Below are 21097 nucleotides of genomic sequence, written 5' to 3'. Positions count from 1 at the left end.
CACTTATATATTCACAAGTCACACATTTATAACTCAATCACATCACATGGCCCCTCCTGAACCCATCCAAACAGTCAACAGTTATAAATTGAAAAATTACAATTTAGTCCATACAATTAATTATTTTGCAAAAACTACCCAAATGAGCTCTAAAAATTCTAAAATTTTACCCCGCTGTCCTTAGCAATATTATTAAACTAATGCAAAAGGAATTATAATTTTTTTAACCTACCACGAATATTTTATAGATTTTTAATCATAATTAAGCACTAGATAATTAAAAAAAAATAAGGTTTGAGTTTACCTATGCCAATTCCGACCTTGGAGACGCGTCCAAAACGTCTGAAAATGATGGGGGTAGCCTATAATTTCGACCTAATTCTGTAACTTTTTCGGTTGCCTGCCTACTCGGCCTGAAATTACAAACTCGAGCAACTGTTGAATTTCAGAGAAATGAAGGTACCTACGCGAAGCCCACAATACAGGGTTTAGTACATAATTTTTATTGAATTTATTAAGCTCGTTTAGTGTTCGGAAAAATACTGCGAAGTTCCATGGGACTCACCAAAAAACGGTGTCGAAAAAATTCGAAATGGGTATTGCCGCGAAGCTCTCATCGAGGGAGCACTCCGGTGCTCTCGGATCTTTTGTGGCGTTCACGATTTACAAGAAATCTATCCCAAAAATAGAAATAGGCTAAAACTTCTCGAACAAAAATTGAACAAACCGCTCGATGGATTTTAGTGTTCTTTGACTCTATGGAAAGCTCTCAAGGTGTAGATGGGTTTTGGGACAAGACTCGATCCAATCGGTGGCTGTATCGACCGAAAAGGCAAAAAGTCGCGCGTGCGAAGGGAGGGAGTTTGGCACGATTTTTCAGCCAGCTAGGGCGTTGGCCAGTGCACGGGGAAGGAGAAGAAGAAAAGAAAGAGTCGGTCTGACCCGATCTGGTTCAATTCGGCCAATTAGATTCAGGATACCCGAAATTGAATTTTTACTCCGTCCTGTGACAAAAAACGAGGCCCAAAAATTTCAAAAAAATTTCAGAAAACTCAAAAAAATTTATAAAGTCTAAATATATTTTTAGTTTTATCACGTGGTCTTTAAATTAATTTTTAAAAATCATCAAAGTTTCGCATTTTTAGAAAATCAAATCCGATTTCTAAAATTTGAAAAATTTCAAAACATTTCCCAAATTTTAAATAAAATTAAATTTAATATTTATCCATAAAATAATAAATTTAAAAATTAGGAGTGTTACAAAAATAAAGCAAAACATAGGTTGGAGTGATTTAATGGCAACTATAGTCGCTTGAATTTTTCATTGTACATTTTTAGATGGGCTTGTGAGAGCAGAAAAAAGAATAGCAGAATCAGTCTCGACCATTAACAAGACATATCCTATAGCCTTAACCAACTAGAGAGCTAAAAAGCATAGCGTGAGCTTCACCTGCTAACAGAGAGTTGGAAAAAACTCTTTTAATAGCTCCATTCACTAGCCTACCTTCATGATTTCAAACAATCACACCAATATGGGCTGCTTGATTGGGACTAACCCAAGCCACATTAGTATTGAACTTTAAAAAATTTTGCAGAGGACGCAACCAATTCTATATGATATGATTACGAGAGATTTCCATTTGAGAAGGCAATAACAATGCTTTCATCATATTCATTTCTTGCAAAGAAAATAAGATTTAACGATGAGCTGCTATGGGATTAGGCTAACTGTGCTCAAACATAGCTTTATTGCGTTCCTTCCATATGATTCAATAGGAAATATCAACAGCATCCAAAATATTAGGCTCATGTTTAAGTTGTTGCACAATTGTTATCCACCATCGAGAGAAGGAAGAAAATCCAACAAGCCTAGGCTTATAATTACAAGGACCTAAAAGCCACATTGCTCATGCATGATCACAAAAGAAAAGTGTGTGTTCTACTAATTCAATTTCTACATTACAAATAGAGCAAACTGGATCCGCTGATAATCCCTTGCGAGCTAGATTCTCCCTAGTTGGGATGATATTAAGCAAAGCTCTCCAAAGGAAATTTTTTTATTTTTGGCTGAACTAACAGATTCCACAGAGCCTTCCATGCTTCCTCTGAGATAAACATTAAAGTAGAATGGTTCAGATGAGATGAAGAAAAATCATCAGTAGATTTACTCCTTGCTTTTAAATATTCTACGGTAGTAATTAGATATCTCAGCATGAGTTTCCTCTTTCAAATCTAACCACCTTCCAGCAACATCCTGAAGCTTCATGATAAGATTTCGCTATCTCCTCTGAATAGCTAATAAATGGAAGAAGCGAGTATTTCGGTCGCCCTCAACAAGCCAACTAATTCTGGACCTTTGTTTCTAATGGACTTCCTCTCGATACGACAATTCATGTAAACGAGATAGAAGTTGTTGTTCTACATCATTGTTAGATCCATCTATCACATTGTTATACACCTCCTCAAGTTGACTTTTGATTCACTTCATTTCCTCCTGATCCCCTTTAAAAACTCTAGCATTCCACCGACTCAAAGTTGTTCTGCACAGTTTCAACCTTTGCATTATTGCAAACATAGGAGAACCCCTCACTACCTACTGCCAAGTTGAAGAGATAATCCTCGGACAATCAGAATTATGCGGCCACTTAACTTCAAAATGAATGAGACCCTTGCCTCTGGATTCTGCGTTCTTTTATCAATAACACCAACAGCCTGTGATCCGATCCAAGCAGAGTTTCATGAATAATCATTGCTTTTGGGAAGGTTTCACGCCATTCAACTGTTGAAACTACTCTATCCAACCTCTCTTGGATGGCTTCCTCCCCAAAATGTTTGTTATACCGAGTAAATATAGGCCCCTTACATTCCAAGTCCATGAACTGGCAGCGATTAAGGAAGTCAGTAAAATTTGAAATTTGAGATGGTCAACAACATTACCTGCAAAATTCTCTTTTTGAGCAGTAACCGAATTGAAATCACCCAAGCAAATCCACGAACTAGATTGAGAGGATCTAAGCATCTTCATTTCTTGCCAAAAGCTCTTCTTTCGCTTCTCACCGTAGTACCATAGACCAGGGTATAGCGCTATTTCAAATTCAGAGCAACCAAAACCACATCCAAATCAATGAAACTTTCACAAGCGGCCCTAACATCAATTTTAATACCATCCCTCCACCAAAGAGCAAGTCCAACTGATAAGCATTTAGGATCAATATAGAAAGAAGAAGTAAAACCAAATCGCCTACACAACCTCTCCAGATATAGCCTCTTATTTTTTGTCTGCATTATATACACTAAGGAGGGGGCTATATTTCTAGATGAGCTCCCTTAGAGCTCGAACTGTCTTGGGGTGCCCAATCCGCTGACAGTTCTAAGAGATGGTAATCATGGCTCCCTTGGTGGCTTTTGGCCAGCCACCGAGGCCTCAACAGGAGCTCCACTATCAGAAGACTCATAAGCATCTTGAATTTGATTATGATCCCATCCCAATAAAGGGCTATGTTCTGTACCCATATCACCTTCTTCATTTAGGGCAGGGCTCTCCACAATCTAAATAAAAGATCTTCCACATGTCGCTGGAGTTCTCTCTTCCATTTGAACATAAAAGGCAACTTTAGAATACAAAGGATTATCTTTCGTTATGTTAATATTTTTTACTATCTCCTGAGGCACTGAACCTGCCACAATGGTCTCTGGTTTAAACAAACCAGGCTTGAACTTTGAGGGATTGGGCTTGAAATGTGTACATGTGATAAATTTGTTTGGCCTAGACGGATAGAACGTAACTTGCTCCAACAAATGGGGCCTAGCTCTTTTTGAGCTCACTAGGCCTTTTTTCTTGAGCCCAGCCGAATGCGAGATACCCACCTTAAGACTCTTTTCTTTAAGAGAGGATTTTGGTGGTTGGCCAGCATTCATGTTGTGGTCAGAGTAGAAGCCTAATATAACAATAGGGCAAAAGAAATGACAGAGTCTTTCTAAATTGTTGAGGCAACTGGCTCTACAGGCATTAATATAGGACTCTTCCCTTTACTCTGAGCATCCTCGGGGATTGTGTTTTCTTTGTATTCAGGGGCTCTCGAGCACCTCGCTCTTGCCATGACCAAGCTTTTTATATTATCACAATTATTGTTGGGTTGAGAGGTTTGGTTTGGATTAGACTGTGGAGTGTATGAAGAGCGTGCCACCAAGGATGAAAAAGACACAGGTGGAGATTTTGTAAAGGTGAGCAAAGGGATTTTTGGTTTTGGAGGTGAAGGTTCAACTACTCTTTGACAGGAAGAATTTACATACATATTGTGATGAGGATGCATTTTAGCTATTAGTCCAGGGCCATACTTCTGCCAAGATTCCACGAATGAACCTTGTTTTTCATTACAGTCTCGAACGATATGTCCTATGATTCCACATCCAAAGGAAAAGAGAGGCAATCTCTGATACTTAAATCTTACCCATATCTTCTTTTCATCCCCTTTGGAGCTAAAAAAAACCCGTTAGCAATGGTTTATAATCTGCACCAAGACCTTTATCCTCATAAAAGATTCTCAGCTATCTCCTCCCATACCCGCTTTTCCATATGAACCAAACCCCTAAATAAATTCCCTATCCTCTCAGCATTTTATTGATTCCAATTTGATGGAGGGAGACCATGAACTTGGACCCAAAAGGCAACAATAGAAAAATCTAATTCTTCAATTGTTTGATCAGGTGCACCACTTGGTCAGCACAATGAGGTTATTGTCTGTAGACCACGGTCTTGCATCAAAAACTCTCTTTTTCTTGTGCATCCTCAAATAAAAAAAATGAAGCTTCCGTCTGGGCCCCTTTTCACTTGTAAGTTGGACGAAACCTTCCAAACCTTACTATTCTTTAAAACCCACAGATTATACTTTCTAGGAGCAATCACCTTGGCCACTATCTTGTTGTTTGTATGTTGAGCACCATTGTAACACCCCTCGTTTTTAAATTAATTATTTTATGGGTAGATATTAATATTTTATTTTATTTAAATTTTAAAAAATTATTTGAAATTTTTTGGATTTTAAAAATCGAGTTTGATTTTCTAAAAATATAAAACTTTAATGATTTTTAAAAATTAATTTAAAGATCACGTGGCAAAACTAAAAATATATTTAGACTCTACGAATTTTTCTGAGTTTTCTGAAATTTTTTCAAATTTTTTGGGTATCGTTTTTTCTCTCAGGGCAGAGTAAAAATTCAATTTTGGATATCTTGAATCGAACAGACCGAATCAAATCTAACTGGGTCAGACCGGTCGAATCGGACTGGCCCTTCCCTTTTTCTTTTCTCCTACTACGTCGTGCGACCCTCTCTCCTTCTCTTCCTTTTTTTCTATCCTCCCTCCTCCTCTCGCCTTGACCTCCCATTTCGCCAAAGACCTCCCCACCCACAAGCCTCGGGCCGCGAAACGTCGCGCGAAACCCACCCACCTTTCGCGTCGCCGCCCGTCTTCCCAGCCAAAATCCGGCCGATCCGGCCACCGATTGGACCGGGTCTTATGCCAAAACCGATCTACACCTCGAGAGCTTTCCATAGACACCAAGAATACCAAAATCCATCGAGCGGTTTGTCCAATTTTTATCCGGAAAGTTTTAGCCCATTTTTACTTTCGGGCTAGATTTCTCAAAAACTATAAACCCTACCAAAAATTCGAGAGTACCGGAGTGCTTCACTCGTCCAGAGCTTCGTGGCAATACCCATTTCAAATTTTTTCAACACCATTTTTCAGTGGGTCCCGCAAGACTTTGCAGTATTTTTCTGAGCATTAAATGATTTTAGAAAATTTCGTAAAAATTATATACTAACCCCCGTGTTGTGGGCTTTGCGTAGGTACCTTCAATTTGCGAAAATCCAACAATTGCTCGGGTCTGTAATTTTGGGCTAGGTAGATAAGCTACCGAAAAAGTCTCTGAATTGGATCGAGGTTATAGGCTACCCTACAGTTTTCAGATGTCTCGGACCCGTCTCTAGGGTCGAAATTGGCATAGGTAAACCCGAACTCTCATTTTTCTTAATTTACTAGTGCCTGATTTCGATTAAAAATCTATAAAATATTCGTAATAGGTTAGAAAAATATAATTACTTTTGCGTTAGCTCTATAACCAAGGACCACGGAGCAAAGTTTTAGAATTTTTAGAGCTTATGTTGGTAGTTTTTGCAAAAGGAGTAATTATAGGGACTAAATTGTAATTTCTTAAATTATGGTAGTTGACTATTTGGATGGGCCCAGGAGAGGCCATATGATGTGATTGAGTTGTGGATATATGACTTGTGGATATAGAAGTACATTTTGAACTCTTTTTTAGGTTGGATAGGTCCTAGGTATAGGGGAGACTCTGCCGGATTTTCGGCATGACCTAGGGTGTCTTTGATATTTTTCAGGCTTGTATTGAGTCAAATATATTAAATAATTGCTATGAAATTTTCAGGTGAGCCGAGACAACCTTTCTCCTCCTCTTAATCACTGCAGTGACCTTGGTTTAAGTCTGTGAGTAAAATGTTAATTTTAATTATAATTTCAATATTATTTTATGTTCAAGCATGTCCATGCATCACTTATAAATATGTATCTATGTAGTTAAATACTATGCACATTTTATATTGTATTCATAATTGATAAAGTGCCATGGATGTTGTTTATGGTAATTTAGAGTAGTGTGCGTGCGTTGGTGTGTGTGTGGTATGGTATTGGATATGGACAGGATGGTTAGACACGGCTTGGGAGATATTCGTTAAGACCCGATCCTTTATGGATAAGTCGGGGTAGGTACAGCTTGAGATACACTCGCTGGCCCCCGCATTTGGTTTATTAAGCGAAAGTCAAGTTTGAGAGACACTCGCTGGCAGAGGTTGGTTTAAGAGAGCTGTATAGGGGATCTGCTCTCATATATGTACTATTTGTACAGTGTTTGATGGGTGAGTGCTTCAAATTGTCTTTTTACTGTTATGATGTGGTTTGTATGAAATTTATGATGATGTTGCATTCCATTTCTTATGATGCATTAGCTTTAGATAGCTATAGAAATTGTGGTTAAAATTAGTATTTTACTCTCTGAGTCGAACACTCACTCCTGTTCATCTATTTTTCTAGGCTGCCGGAGGATTACTTGTTGTGACTAACCTACTCTTCTTCTTCGCAGGTCAATTAGTAGTATTTGATGTATTTTGTACAATTAAGTTAATTTTTAGACTTGGCATGTGTTAGGAGTATTTTAATTAATTTGGGTCTATAATATAATATTGTGTTGAATTTGTAAGATTATTAATTGTATGTATGACTGGATTGGATGAGGGAGCTAAGCTCCCATTGGATTTTTGATATTATGAGCATGTGGAGGGTGAGCTGAGCTCCCTAATTTATTTTATATTGTGTTTACAGCTCGGGCAAGTCAAAAACTCCCCGTTGAATGGTTAATTTTATGTTCGGACTCTGTCCAATTGAATTCTTGAAATTTGGCCCAAATGGGCCTTAGGATTGGGTTGATGAATAGTTAAGCTTACTATGGGCCTCGGGGACTTTAAACTGACCCAGGTTCTAGTGCCGGTCCGGTCCATAGGTTGGGTCGTGACAGCCAAAGTCTTGAGTCGATATTAACTCCAAGGAAGGTTCTTCACACATCAAAGTTTTTATCATATTTACTATCTCATTAAAAACTAGTAGAGGTGGCTGTGCGGATTGATTTTGTTGATAGTGAGGGGTGGAGAAACTCATAACGGATGAAGGAGAGGAGGATTAGAAAGTAAGAGAGTAGGTAGCAAAGAAAACTATGTGAATCAATAACAGGTCTCTGATGATATCACAGATTTCAGGAGAGAAAATAGATGAGTATTGATGTCGGGGAAGCTAGATCTAATGCGATTCTTGGCCTTATTTCATAGTAAATATATATTTGTTATAGGTTTTTTTTCAATTAATTAATTAATTAATATTTTAAAATATCACATAATTTAATCTGATAAAAATAAAACTTAAACTAAATTTAGATACGCTTGAATCTAAGATTATTAAATACACAATTATTTATGAAAAAACTAAAAGAGAAATAGAATTTATGTTTACCTTTTTTTTTTCTTTAACACCCCATTTAAAATAAATCCATTAAAAGAAAATAATTATATTCTATTAATAGAATTCAATTCATTTTCATTAGTAATAGAATTATTTTATTTAGAATAAATTAATAATAAATCAAAATTAATTTATTTCCTTTATTACTCTTAATTATCTTTTAAGTTAAATATTAGCATTTATGCTTTAAATAAAAACTATTTTATCGCATTAAAAATATTTTATTAAAAAATAATATTAATATTTATAATATGAATTTTCAGAAGTTCTGAATTATTATATATATATATATATATATATATATATATATATATAATAATAATAATTCTTATACACGCAGTAATTTATGAATAAGATTTAATTATTATTATTTTATATATTTTTAAATTGATAAATTAAAATTAATATTTTCTGTAAATCCATATGAGAAATTGAGAATAATAAGATACTTTAATTTAGCTTTCAAATTTGTCATGTCTTTAATTTAGTGTTGTAATCATTTATGATTGCAAAATTCCAAATGGGAAGTTACAAGCTGGAAAAAATATTTTTATTATCAGTTTTTTTAACGGATGCTATATTGTACTTATTGAGATTAATTATATATATTTATTTATTATTAAATTTATATAAAAAATTATCAATGCTATATAAAAATTTATAATATTATATTAAAAAGGTGTGATATCGCATAAAAAATAAAGTGTGATGTTACATACAAAAATAAATTATGTTATCTATAGTTATTAATTTGATTTAGTTCTTAACAAAGATGGATTATTATTGTAGAGAAAATAGATCAAATCTAATTTCATTCAAAATTAATATAAAATAATACATATTTTATATTTAAATGTAAATATCTGGAGTATAAAATTTATAAGTAAATATATATATAAGTGACCTAATTTAAATATATTAAGTTAATCAGTTAATTAAAAGTATTTATTTAAATTATTATTAGTTTAAAAGATTGACCCAAAATTAATACCAGTATTTTTATGTATGTGATCGGAGAAAAAATTCTTTTATATTTTTTTAATTATATTTTTTCTTTTTTTTCCCACAAATTATTAATATGCTATTAAATTATTTTCATATTTTTTGTTACTTTATATTTCACCTTATAATCTATTTCTTGATTTGACTTTATCATAAATCTACTAGTTTCACATAATTTTGAAAATTTTAATTTCTCTTATTAAAATACTTTTATAATTAAATTTATTTTTTAATATTTATTTATAAAAGGAAAAATTGCAAATATTTATTTTCCTCCCATGTGGCCATGTAGATTTCACCTTGTTCAAAGGAAATGAAGTGAAATAATTGTTTTTTTTTTATTAAAATATTATTAAAAAAAAGTTCTCCTAGCCATTGTAATAAAATAACAGAAATACTCCTACAATAAATGTGAAATTTATGACTTTTTGCAATGGGTTATCAAAGCTTTAATTTCATACATTTCATGCTGGAAAGAATTAAAATAAATAAATAAATAAGAAAGAAGGGAAGGCATAATGGTGTTGGATGTTCAAGCGCGTGGCAAGAAAAAAAATAAAATAAAATAAAAGCGCCCTTCATTGTAAGAATGGCAGTAGAATTAATTGGGTGGGGATCGCTCTCCCGTCCCGTTATACAAGAGATTATGATCGGGTCAAGGGTGCGGAGATGATAATGAGCTGAGTATTCATAAAAATTACTGTATATAAATTTAATTAATATTTTTAATATTTAATATTTTTAAAACTCAATTAAAATTTATTAAATTATTTAAAAAATATTAAAATTTATTTAATTTTATATATTTTAATTAATAATTTACATAAAAAATATTTTTTATCAATAATTTATATTTTTAAATTTTAATAATTTTATAAAATATTTAAATTTTATTTATTTAAAATATAATATATAAAAATTTATAAACATTATTATAAAACATATATTTTATATTTAATTAATTACTTATATAAAGTGATTCATGTAAGCATATTTAATGTGTAAAAATTAAACCTAACTTAAACATTATTTATTAAACCCAAATTGATAAATCTATTTTAAACTTATTTATATACTATTAAAATCTGTTTTATTATAATATTTGATTAGATCGAGTACCTATAACTATTTAACCTATTGCCATCCTTATTGGTACAAGGAGGTAAAGTGAGATGGGTTTTCCAAGAAGAATTTTCTTTTTTTATTTTTGTATCATTATATAGTAGAAATTTATTTATTAAAAATAAATTAAAAGTTTAAAATATAATATTTAAATACATAAATATATAAAAAATAATTTTTAATAAAAATACAATACGAGTGGAATAAATTACGGAGATTCAAGGCAAGTAATCCTATCTCCTAATATTGACATTGAAGAAAAAAAATGATTCAATTTAGAGTAGGTTTGAAAATAATTACTATCCTTATTAGGCTGAGCTTGGCAAGAGAAAAGGAAAATTTATAATTTGGTTAATAGGTTTTATTTTATATTATATTTTAATTTTTAAATTTTAAAAAATTAATTATTTAATATCTGAATTATATATTATATTACACTTTAATTATTAAAATTAAAAAATAAATTTTAAATTTTTTAATTTTAATATATAAAATAATTTAATCTATATAATTTTAATATTTATAATAATTTTATTTATTAATAAAATTATTAAATTGTAAATTACAAAAAAAAGTAAAAAACAAAAACATCCGTGGTTGAGCTTGGCAGCTGAGCCTTGGGCGTGGTGAAGCGGGCAACTTGTTCCTCCACAACTGAATAAATTTGTGGCTAAAGATGAGCGAGACCCATTGGCCCAAGTATTTCCAGTGCCTCACTAGTTGGGCCCTTCATCTTTGAATGACGCCCAGCTTCTGCTTCAAGTTTCCAACGCAAGGGCAAAGAAGAGGCTCAGAATTCTGAGGGCCTGAGGCAGGCAATGAGCCCAACAAACACCAAACCCTCCTAGAAAAGCCAATCTCGTAGAAAGTCGAATCCCTGTCTAATCGAAGCCTCTGTTGCTAATGGCAGCTCACACTGTCTCATTTCTGCCAACTGCAGTCCCCACCTCCCCGTCACTCTTTCTTGCTACTGTCGCTGAGTTCGTTTTATGGTAGCGAGATGGCTATTAAACAATCCAATTTGTACAATTTCATCCTCAAGTTTCATGGCTCGACGGTTGCCACAACTTTGCCAAGTCTCCCGACTAAACTTTTATTCTGTTGTGTGTGTTTTTGGTTTGAATTCTTAGAATTGGGCCGAAGAAATTTATTTTGGATTTTTTTTTTGCAGGAAACACTCCTCAGAGAAGATCCCTATATGTGTTATTGGCAACATTTTGTTGTGATTGGATTATGTATATATGAGGCTTGATTGGTGCTTTCATTAAAGCAATCTTCGCATGTGATTAGACGGTCCGCGAGGGGATAAAATTATTGATTCTTAAAAGAGAAAAGGAATATGAGATCTAGTGAAAAACGTAAATTAGAAAGGATAAAATAGAATAAATTAAAGGGTAAAGTTGTACTTTTACTATTTTTAAAAACAGTGAAATTGTCATCTATTTTAGTATATCAATATAGTAATACATTATAATAATTTAATTAAAAATTTGACGTGCTACTTAAATATTTTTTAAAATTTATTTTACACAAAAAACATTTATCAAATTTAATAATATAATTAATTTTATTAAATAAAAATAAAAATTGGATCATTTTATGTCATAACAAACTAAAACTAAGTGATGGTATTAAAATTTAATAATAAATTAAATAATTACACTTGAAATTATTAATAACATGCATAAATTGAGATATTACTTTTATTCATCTCATTCATAATTTTTTATTTTAATATTCTTTTTAAAGTGTAACTAAAATTTAAATTTTTATTTTTTTATGATTACAAAACATGTACTTGATTATTCAAAAGTTATTATAATGTAATCTTTTTTTTTATATATAGTTAACATCTTTTGACTAAAAAAGTTAATTTATAAATTGAAAAAAAATGATGGCATTTAATTATGAATAAATTAATTAATTGATAGTATTTAAGGTAAGAAAAAAAAATTAATAACAATATCAGTCGTGGCTATTCCGTCATCCGTATGATGACCAATGCAACTCCTGAACAGGCAACAGGCTTTAGCTTCCTTTGTAAAAATATGGCCACTAAAGTTGGGAGTAGCATGCAGCTCCCACAATAAAAATTTGTTTGGGTACGTGTATCTCATTATTACACAGCAACAGTCTCCATATTGTGGGAAGAAACACCCATTTGCCAACATTAGAGCTATGTTTGGTTTCAATTTGCCAACATGGGAGTGCCATATTAGGCGGTAATGTGAGGTGGTAGCATATAGTATTTTCGAAGGGGGAAAGGCAATACAAGGATTATATTTAGCCATCCATGAGAAGAGAGACATGTTCCCTAAAAATGTGAGAATCCCCGCATTTGCAGCCTAAAACATTCGCCAATCTTTACCTGATGAGTTTTCCACCATTAACTAATCACTTGAGTTCCTCTTTTTTTCTCTTTTTCATTTATAGCTTTGTTCATCATTGAGCATTGACATTTTGGCTGCCTTCCTCCTGGAATTTTAGCCATACAGAGATGTCTAAGCCCCACCTGCTGTTGTTATTGTGGTTGATCTGGTGCTGCAATGTTGTGGTCTTCTTTCTTCAGGCAGACGCAACATTTGTTTCCAATGATACTACTGGGATATCGTTTGAAATGTTCCACATGCACTCGCCCGAGCTAAAGACACAGGAAATTTCTCTTGGAACTCCCAAGTGTAGACTGGATCGCTTTATGCAATTGCTCGAAAACGACAATGCCAGGCGGACAATGTTATCATCACATCGCCTGGGCCAAAGGAGGATGATGATACAGAGTCCGACAGCTGAGATTCCATTGCGATCAGGTGCAAGTGTTGGACATGGGGTATTCTATGTATCGTTCCGAATTGGGAGTCCTCATCCACAGAAGTTTGTGTTGGTGGCAGATACGGCCAGTGATCTCACCTGGATGAATTGCAAATTGTTGTGCAAAGGTTGTCCGGAGTTCAATTTTAGCTCGGGAAGGGTCTTTCAGGCTAAGGATTCTCCTTCCTTTCAGACAATTCCATGCGGCGGTAAAACTTGTCAGGAAGATCTTGTTCAATCTTTTGCTTTGCCTGATTGTCCTACCCCTGATACGCCATGCCTCTATAATTACAGGTAATTATTATTTCTTCTTAATGAAAAAGTATGCATCTTCTCATTTCATGGCAACAGAATTTAGATCTTTTCAGCTATGATTTTTCCAGAAATTGAAATCATCATCATGCGGATGTTGTAATATTTTAAACAATCATCACACGCACGGGCTTATTAGATAATATTTTTATTTTTTTATGGCAGCTATTATGGAGATAGAAGTGCGTCAGGGGTGTTTGCCAATGAGACCGTCACAGTGGGACTTCACGGTCACCATAAAATAGTACTTTATCATGTGCTTTTTGGGTGCACTGAGTCGTCTCGTCTTCCTCCACCTTTTCCGGATGGAGTGATGGGGTTGGGATTCAGCAGTATTTCTTTCGCCATGAGATTGGCAGATATGTTTGGAAACAAATTCTCATATTGCTTGGTTGACCACTTAAGCCCAAGTAACCTTAACAATTACCTCAGTTTTGGAGAGCCTCAGCATTCGAAGCCACAAAAAATGCAGTATACAGAATTAATCCTACATAACTCTGATGTGTTTTATTGGGTTAATGTTTCCGGTATCTCAGTGGGCGATAAAATGTTAAATATTCCACCAGAGACATGGAACATTACAAATGGTGGTGGAGCCATTATTGATTCTGGTACAACTTTGACACTTCTAGCAGAAGCTGCATATGCCGCTGTGATGGATGCTTTTATTGGCACCTTGACAAAATTTAAAAAGGTAGAAATGCCAGTTACGGAGTTTTGTTTTGAAGCTACAGGATTCCAAGAATCATCCGTGCCAAATTTCGTAATTCATTTTGCTGATGGGGCTAAGCTTGAGCCGCTAGTTAAGAGCTATATCATTGATGCGGCCGATGGGATCAAGTGTCTTGGATTTCAGCCACCTCAAAAGGGTGATATCTCCATCATCGGTAACATTATGCAGCAAGGTCATTATTGGGAGTTTGATATTGGCAGGAGTAAGTTGGGTTTTGGTCCTTCGTCTTGTATTTTAACCAACCCAAAGGATTAGAGACTTTTCTTTCATTCCTTTCATTCCTCTTCTGTTTTTATATATAGGTAACTATCAATTCGTTTATCATATACATATATACATATCTTGTTTATGTCCAGCGGCCTATCTTGGCCTAATAAATTAACTTACCATTCCAGTGAAGTTGTCTTTAGATAACCTCACCATGAAATCTGAGAAAATAAAAAAAGTTCAGCATGCATTCTGTTATGTTGTTGGATAATGGATACAATCATGCTAAATAAGGATGCATATTGAAGGACAATTGAATTAGCTTTTACTGATATCATATGAACCTGCATTATTATTATTATTTGGCATAACATATAAATTCACACCTAACTTTATAGAAAAAGCTTTTATACACATCTAAATTTTAAAATACTGAAATTAGGATAACCTTATGATCTCACAGTTAGTAGAGAGCATAAATGAACACGCGCCAACGAGAGACATATTATAAAATGCTGATTCAAGGAAAGGAAAAAAAAAAGCCCAATAGTAAACAAATTTCTCCCTCCTTAATGCATTCTCTCCCTTCTAGGAATGGCGAAATTACCTAGAGGATGCAATTTAAAAACTAAATTACAAAAAGGGGATGAGGAAAAAATTATTTACTAAAAGAGGATATTTTTGATGATGTGGAGTAGAGAGACAGATAAATTCAATCATGAGTAGCAACTATTGACTAACTTGTAACAAAAAACCTTATTTGGGACTGAAATGTAAAAAAAAAAAAAAAATTAAAATGGCAGAGATAGCTGGGTGCTATCCATGGTAGAGTCTGGCTGCAGTGAATAGTACAGATTTTCTCCTTTTATGAAAAAGGTGTCTCGTTTTGTGAAAAAGTTAAAAAAGGTATTGTTTTGCGAAAAAATAAAAATGTCAAAAATAAAAAAAGAAGTGTAGGCAGCTGGGTGCTACCCATGATAGTGTCTAGTTGCCACGTTATCAGATGCGGCAGCCAGTCGCTACCAAAGGTAATGTCCAGGTACCCGTGAACACGTTACTCTGCAGAGTTCCTTCTCGTTTGACGTGTGGCGTCAGAACCCGTAATAGAGTAGTCTTGTCCTGCAGGTAGACGCGAATGATAGTAGTATCTGAGTGCACTATTTAAACACTTCTCCCTCTCGTCTCCAACAACCCATCAGCTATAACAAAAAAGTTTTTACAACCCTACTCTGCTCTCCCTCTAAAATTTTGCTGGAGATCAACACTATGTAAGAAATTTAGTGATCATTTATTTGATTATTTCTCTTTGATTATAGAGGAAACAAAAGGTAAATAAATATATTTAGAGTTAATTTTTATTATTCATGCTATATAAATATCATATAATAATATCTCTATCTAACAATATCTGATATGTTTTTTTATATGATAACAATATCTCTATCTCTGTCTCTCTCTCTCTATTTGTAGATAAATTAAAGTCCATTAAATTTTTAAGTAATTTTATTTTGAGATGATTTTATTGTTATTATTATTAATGTAAATAATAATGATATAATAATAATTATTGTAGTATGATTTGTTATAATACTCCAATAAAAATACTATTTATTAAAATTTTTGCACACTCGAATAAAGAAAATAATTTTTTATAAGTGTAACAGTATAATTTTTTTTATTATTGTTGTTAAATAATATTTTTATAATAAAAATGACTGTAACATAATTTTTTGTAATACTCTAATATCTCCCTCTCCCTCTCTTTCTCTTTGTCTGTATCTCTTTCTCTCAGCTTGTAAAAAAAAGTAAAGTGCAGTGCATTTTGAGGTATTATTTTAGTTATTAATGTTATATTATAAATTATTATAGTATAATTTTTTATGATTCTCTAATCTCTCCCTCTTCCACCCCCCCTCTCTTTCTCTCTCCTCTCTTTCTTTCTGTCTTTCTCTCTCGACCTATAGAGAACTTAAGATGAAGTAAATTTTGAGGTAATTTTTTATTTTGAGATTTTTTTTTAATTTTTGATGTTAAATATTAACTTTATAAGAAAAATTAGTGTAATACAATTATTTATAATACTGTAAAAAACTACCATTTATTAAAATTCGTAGACACTGTAAAATAAAATAATTTTTTGTAAGTCTAATAGTAAATTTTTTTTATTATTGTTGTTAAATAATAATTTTATAATAAAAATTACTGTTATATAATTTTTTTGTAACACTCTAATCTCTCTCTCCCTCTCTATTTTTCTATTAATACTCTTTCTCTCAGCATGTAATGAAAGTAAGTTCCAGTGCATTTTGATATGTTTTTTTAATTATTGATGCCATATTACAAATTATTGTACTATAATTTTTTGACACTCTAATCTCTCCCTCTCAATCTCTCTCTCTCTCTCTCTCTCTCTCTCTCTCTCTCTCTCTCTCTCTCTGTGTGCCTATAGAGAAATTAAGGTACAGTGAATTTTGAGGTAAATTTTATTTCGAGCTAATTTTTTTTATTATTCATATTACATTTTTTTTAATTATTGATGTTAAATACCAATTTTATAATAAAAACTATTATAATATAATTTTTTATAATACTGTAAAAAAACTATTATTGATTAAAATTCTTGCACACTCTAAAAAAAACAATTTTTTGTAAGAGTAAAAGTAAATTTTTTTAATTATTATTGTTAAATAATATTTTTATAATAAAAATAACTGCTGTATAAAATTAATGTTGTGAATCTTGAGGTAATTTTTATTTTGAGCTAAATTTTTTTATTATTCATGTGACATTTTTTTCATATATGACATTATTTTATTATTGTGGAAAATTTTTAGGTAATATTTATTTTGACATTAATTTTTGTATTATTGTTGTTATATGAAAATCTAAATAGAAATTGATATATTAGATATAAATACAATATTGTATTTGTTAAGTTTTTTATATAGCGTGTTATAATAGATATTAATAGATTAAAAGACTAATAATTAGAGTGATTGTTTATTCATTTATTTTTATAATAGAAGAGTAATAATAAGGTGCAGTGAAAGATTAATAAGTTGATTATTACCCTTAATAAGAATGGAAGGAGAACAAATGCACAGTCGAAATTACCTGCGGCCAGGTCCATTTGATCCTTCAATACTCAGACACCAGACAGGTCCATTTGATCCTTCAATACTCAGACACCAGAGACTTCATCGGTCAGAGTCTATCTGGGAAGATACAATGCAGGAAGAAGTGATAACTTGCAGAAGACATGTAGATATTCTTTACTTGGATGCCCCTCCACAATTGATTGTTCCTCATTTGACGGAAAGTGGTTTTATTGGAGTATCTCGAATAAGATTTTTTACATTAGACTGACATCTCATATCAGCTCTAATTGAAAGGTGGAGACTTGAGACACACACATTCATGTTGCTGATAGGAGAGTGCACTATCACTCTATAAGATATCAGCATAATTACTGGATTGTCTATAGATGGTCATGCAGTAATTGGCAATTCTAGATTGGATTGGCCATCTGTTTGTGAAGAATATCTAGGCATAAGGCCACCTCCACATGTATTTAAGGGATGTGGATTATATATGTCATGGCTTATAGGTTAATTTGAAGCTATTCCTAAAGAAGCTGATGATGCCACTTTACTTATACACGCACGAGCATATATAATGCGTTTAATTATATGTTCACTTTTCAATAAAAAATCAAATGCTCATGTTAATTTGATGTTCCTACCATTGCTTATGGATATGAAACAGGCTGGGCAATATAGTTAGAGTTCAGCATGCCTTGCATATCTATATAGAGAGTTTTGCCATGGAGCATATCCTGAAACTAAAGAGATATCTGATGCCCTTTTCATCCTATAGATTTGGGCATGGGAGAGAATTAAGACAATTGCTCCGTCATTACCAGATCCAGCACCGCATGATGATGCTCCATTGGGTAGTAGGTACGTATGTTAGTATTGATTTTTTTAATATGTAATACAAAATTTAAACATTTATAAATTAAGAAATAAATTAATGGGTTACTTTGCAGGTGTAGTAATATGCGATAGGTGACACAGGTTACCACGCATGTATTAATCCAAATGAGAGATAATACTGATAGAATGACGGATAATGATGTAAGATACATAATAACATATTTCTATTAAATTAATTATGAGAGTTAATCTTATTTTCCTGATTTTCATCTAACAACAATTTTTTCTATGGTTTATATTTGCAGTTTATGTGGGAACTATGCACCCAAGATGTACGAAATGATTTGCCTGAGTATTGCATGTAAGGAGAGAGTGTGTGGTGGGCGATGGTGTCACTAATCTGCTTTCACATTATGGAGTGGCACCAACCTGATAGGGTATTATGACAATTTAGGTTGCAATTTTATCAGAAATTTCATCATAATCAATAATTAATTGTGATGTAGTTAGACTTTATTTTTCACCTGCATTTTTGTGTGGACTAAACTGATTGTGAAAATATTCAAGATGACTATTTATTTTATCTATCTCAAGTTGTAATTGTGTTTTCACTTTGCATATTTCTTCATTAGTATTACATTTTAATTCAGCTGAATGCACTTTCAAGACTGATAAATAGTGAAATCTACAATATACTTCCATCTTACAATGTATCTCCCATAATCTCTCCCATTCATGTTGTGGAGAAATTGCAACTCTACCAAAATTAGCAATATCCTTTGAATGCTTTCCAACAAATATATGGTTTGCATAGCCTCTCTGAATACACGTTTAACTAGGCAAGTTGACAAAAGGTCTTTTATGACTATATCATGTGCATCCATTGGGATCAGTATATTTGTCTACAATATAACTCCCTGCATGAACACATGGTCGTGTGAAATGTTTTATTCTTTGATGTTTCACCACCAACGTTTATCCTACTCATATTGCTTGTTACATTAGCGACAAAATTGAAATAAATTTATATTAGTACATTACGAGAATTTATTCAATTGAAAATATTCAATTTCATTAATGACTTAGAAAAATACATCAACTCATGAACTATATAAACAATAATATTAGCGATCTACATTCTTCATAGGACAACTTTGTCAGGGTTCAAGACAAATTGAACAGTAGATTGTTGATCTCTTCCCTAATTTTCCCTTAAGCATCCAATCCATTTCGCTCATCCTTCTACTGGACATTGGTCTCCCTTTCTGCCTTTTCCTTGTTGAGTCAGGAACAAGAGGATCGCCATTCGATTCTAGCCAATAAGCTTCATCTCCATGAGCATGGAACATTAACTCATAACATTTCAATGCTCGTTCCAACTTATAATAATCAGACACATATTGCCCATAATCTATTACTTTGGATTGGCATATTGCAATGACATGAGAGCACGAGATTCTCATCTCTTGGAATTTGCCACAATAGTAAGTTTGATCATTTAGCTTGACCACCTGCTTATGACCTTGCCTACCAGTCCTCGCTTCAAATTCACCACAATTGGTGCTGAAGACACGGACATGATGTCCATATGCTTTTCGTACATTTTCTTGTAAAATTTTGCTACACAATTGTGTGAACTTAAAGCCCATTTGTTCTTATTCCCAAAATGTCGTGCGTCGTGTATCAAAATACTCCACGCATTGGTAAAATATTTTTTCTACTATTGTAGTTATTGATAATGCACATAATCCTTTAAGCATTTCGTTCACCAACTCAACATTGTTTGTTGTCATTAAACCATACCTTTTACCTCCTTTGTGAGATCGAGTCCACTTTTGCAAATCTATCTTTGCTGCCTAATCATATGTTTCTTGATGCATATCTCGAATTTTGTTCATTGCTTCATAAAATTTCTTCTTTTGGTTTTGATGTGCTGTAATCATTCAAAATGAAAAAAAAAATTTATCAGTTATTGCCTTATCTTATTACTCTATTTAAATTTAAAAATATACATAATAGTTTTTGTACTAACCAGCCTTACGTAATGCATCTTTCATGACTGGTTTCTTGAACTTGGCATTATAATTGTTTAAGATGTGCCAAACGCAAAACTGGTGATAAGCTGTAAGAGGTTGCCACCAATCATCCTGCATTGCCTTTTATAATCCCATTGTGTCTGTCCGATATGACACATATATCTTCTAGGTCAGACTCTTAAACATTTCATAAACCTGTAACACCCCTATATGCACGGTCCTGTGCATTTCACTGTTCTAGTGACCGGTGTTGGTTCGGATAATTAAGAGAATTAGAACCACATTTAAGACACCTAGATAAGAACTGAATACAAATAATTAGTAATTGCCAAATAGTTAAGTATAAATAAGAAAAATAGAACACCAGAAGTTAAATGAGTCGGAAGTCACAGTGATGGGTGACCTTCTTGGGAAATGACTGCGAGGTCAATCGTAACCCGAATTATGAACCAAAAAATGTGACGTCGCGGTCCTTAGGACTATTGCGAACACAGTGGAAAAGAGAAAATCAGGAAAAAGAGTTGTTAAGCAGGTCAAATAATTAGGTCAGGGATCCGAAAGAAATATCGAATAACTTACAAACCGGATTGAACTAGCGAAGGGCAACTTGGTCAATTCACCCCTAGAGCTGACTCCTGACCTAACTGTCCAACAAAATTAGAGAAAAGAAAATTTCGGGATCAATAATTAAATTAAAGAACTAATAGAAAAATAAATACAAAATAAAAAGAAAATATAAAAAGTTTATTTACATCATGCTTACCTCATTGGATGACATCATCATGATGTCAAAACTCATTTTAATTTTCCTACAATTTTTGACCAAGCCAAAAAAGACTAAAACACATAAAAT

The 21097-nt window shown here is 32.8% G+C and overlaps 2 protein-coding genes across 2 annotated transcripts; one reads left to right on the top strand and one right to left on the bottom strand.

The window, feature by feature from the left end:
- The first annotated feature begins 12500 nt into the window (after positions 1-12500).
- LOC110670208 (aspartic proteinase NANA, chloroplast) lies at positions 12501-14531 on the top strand. Its single transcript, XM_021832184.2, has 2 exons — positions 12501-13315; positions 13499-14531. Exons 1-2 carry the CDS (start codon positions 12711-12713, stop codon positions 14319-14321), a joined length of 1428 nt encoding a protein of 475 aa, XP_021687876.1. The 5' UTR covers positions 12501-12710; the 3' UTR covers positions 14322-14531.
- A 4834-nt stretch (positions 14532-19365) lies between these two features.
- Positions 19366-19857, bottom strand: LOC131175494 (uncharacterized). The gene has a single exon (XM_058139920.1). It carries the CDS (start codon positions 19855-19857, stop codon positions 19366-19368), a length of 492 nt encoding a protein of 163 aa, XP_057995903.1.
- Between the last annotated feature and the right edge of the window lie 1240 nt (positions 19858-21097).

Source organism: Hevea brasiliensis, chromosome 17, assembly GCF_030052815.1.
Source record: "Hevea brasiliensis isolate MT/VB/25A 57/8 chromosome 17, ASM3005281v1, whole genome shotgun sequence".
NCBI lineage: Eukaryota > Viridiplantae > Streptophyta > Magnoliopsida > Malpighiales > Euphorbiaceae > Hevea > Hevea brasiliensis.
This window is presented reverse-complemented; position numbering and strand designations above follow the sequence as displayed.